The following is a 1,190-nucleotide window of genomic DNA, read 5'->3' on the forward strand; positions in this document are numbered from 1 at the left end:
GAACTTTGTTACAACCTACCCCTATTTTGATATTTCCTGTAATTATATTTCCATGGGCCTGCTGTATTGTAGTTGTTTTCCAGTTCTTTTTTGTACACAAATTCTGTATGATTCAATAGAAGCATTATGTTTATAACCTTTTGGCTATCTTCAAGGTGATTCTTAATATTTAATATTTTGCTGCCATAATGTTAATTCTATTTTCTCCTTCTTTCTGGCAACTGTTTTCTTATTTTATTTTTACTTTTTAAGAAATTTAATTTTTACTGCAATTTTTCAAGTTATACCTTTTAAACATCTCGCGTTATGTGCATCTTTTTCAAGCACTAACCACCCATCTCCTATGGATTATGCACTAGTAGATGCAGTTCCAATGTATAATTTCATCTCATACCCATTTCTTAACTAGTCCGTATGTTTGTATTTATAATTTTGTCAGGCTGCAAATTGTGGATATTTTGAATAGCCTCAAAGAAAAGCCAGATGTCGGAACACTACTACTGGTATTTATTCTGTTTCTTTTTTTTTTCTTATACTCATTGTATACTCTATATTTCATATTTTATCTTCTTTTGTAATTATAATCTTATGTAGTTGTGTACATAGCTTCTGTTTCTTGTTTGATACTGCATCTTATTATAGGTACACGCTCATCAACTTGAAGAAAATAAGAGGGGTCCTCTTTGTAAAAAGTTGGAAATTTCCATGCTTTTACTTGAGTTAGCTAATTCCACGCCATCAAGTTTCAAATAAAATTATTTTGTGGAATTATTATTTTTATCATTTGGCTTACACAAATATTTTGTGGCATCTTTTTATATTTGTCAATTTCTTTTACGTACAAAAGGTATTAACCATTCTTTGTGCATTTTTTTCTTAAGTTCTATCCATTTTACGCATCATCCATTCTCTTTCTTTCTTAATCATTTAACATTGTTCTTTCTAGTTGTCATATTGGTGCATTTGTTGTGCTCTATTTACCTGCCCAAAGCACTGTCGGCGCTTAAAAGGGGGAAAAGAAGAAGGAAAGAGAGTTTTGGATGTTTGGGGGTCGCCCGTAAGAAGCTGTCGGTCGCCGGAATCGAAATCCCGTCGCCCGCTTCGGAAGGACTTTTTAATTTACATATATATATATATATAATTTTAGAAAAATATGAAATCAAACTGACCTCATATTTTTCACAGTTTAA

At 31.6% G+C, this 1,190-nt stretch overlaps 1 protein-coding gene across 1 annotated transcript in view; it reads left to right on the forward strand.

Moving 5' to 3' along the window:
• Window positions 1-439: 439 nt before the first annotated feature.
• LOC110029433 (vacuolar protein sorting-associated protein 53 A) overlaps window positions 440-1,190 on the forward strand; it is a gene marked incomplete at its 5' end in the record, with an annotated part of 58,485 nt that continues 57,734 nt past the window's right edge. Inside the window, 1 exon segment of the mRNA XM_020731731.1 lies at window positions 440-503. Within this exon segment, the coding sequence (XP_020587390.1) occupies window positions 440-503 (64 nt within the window).

Source organism: Phalaenopsis equestris, unplaced genomic scaffold (assembly GCF_001263595.1).
Source record: "Phalaenopsis equestris unplaced genomic scaffold, ASM126359v1 Scaffold000572, whole genome shotgun sequence".
NCBI classification, from domain to species: Eukaryota; Viridiplantae; Streptophyta; class Magnoliopsida; order Asparagales; family Orchidaceae; genus Phalaenopsis; species Phalaenopsis equestris.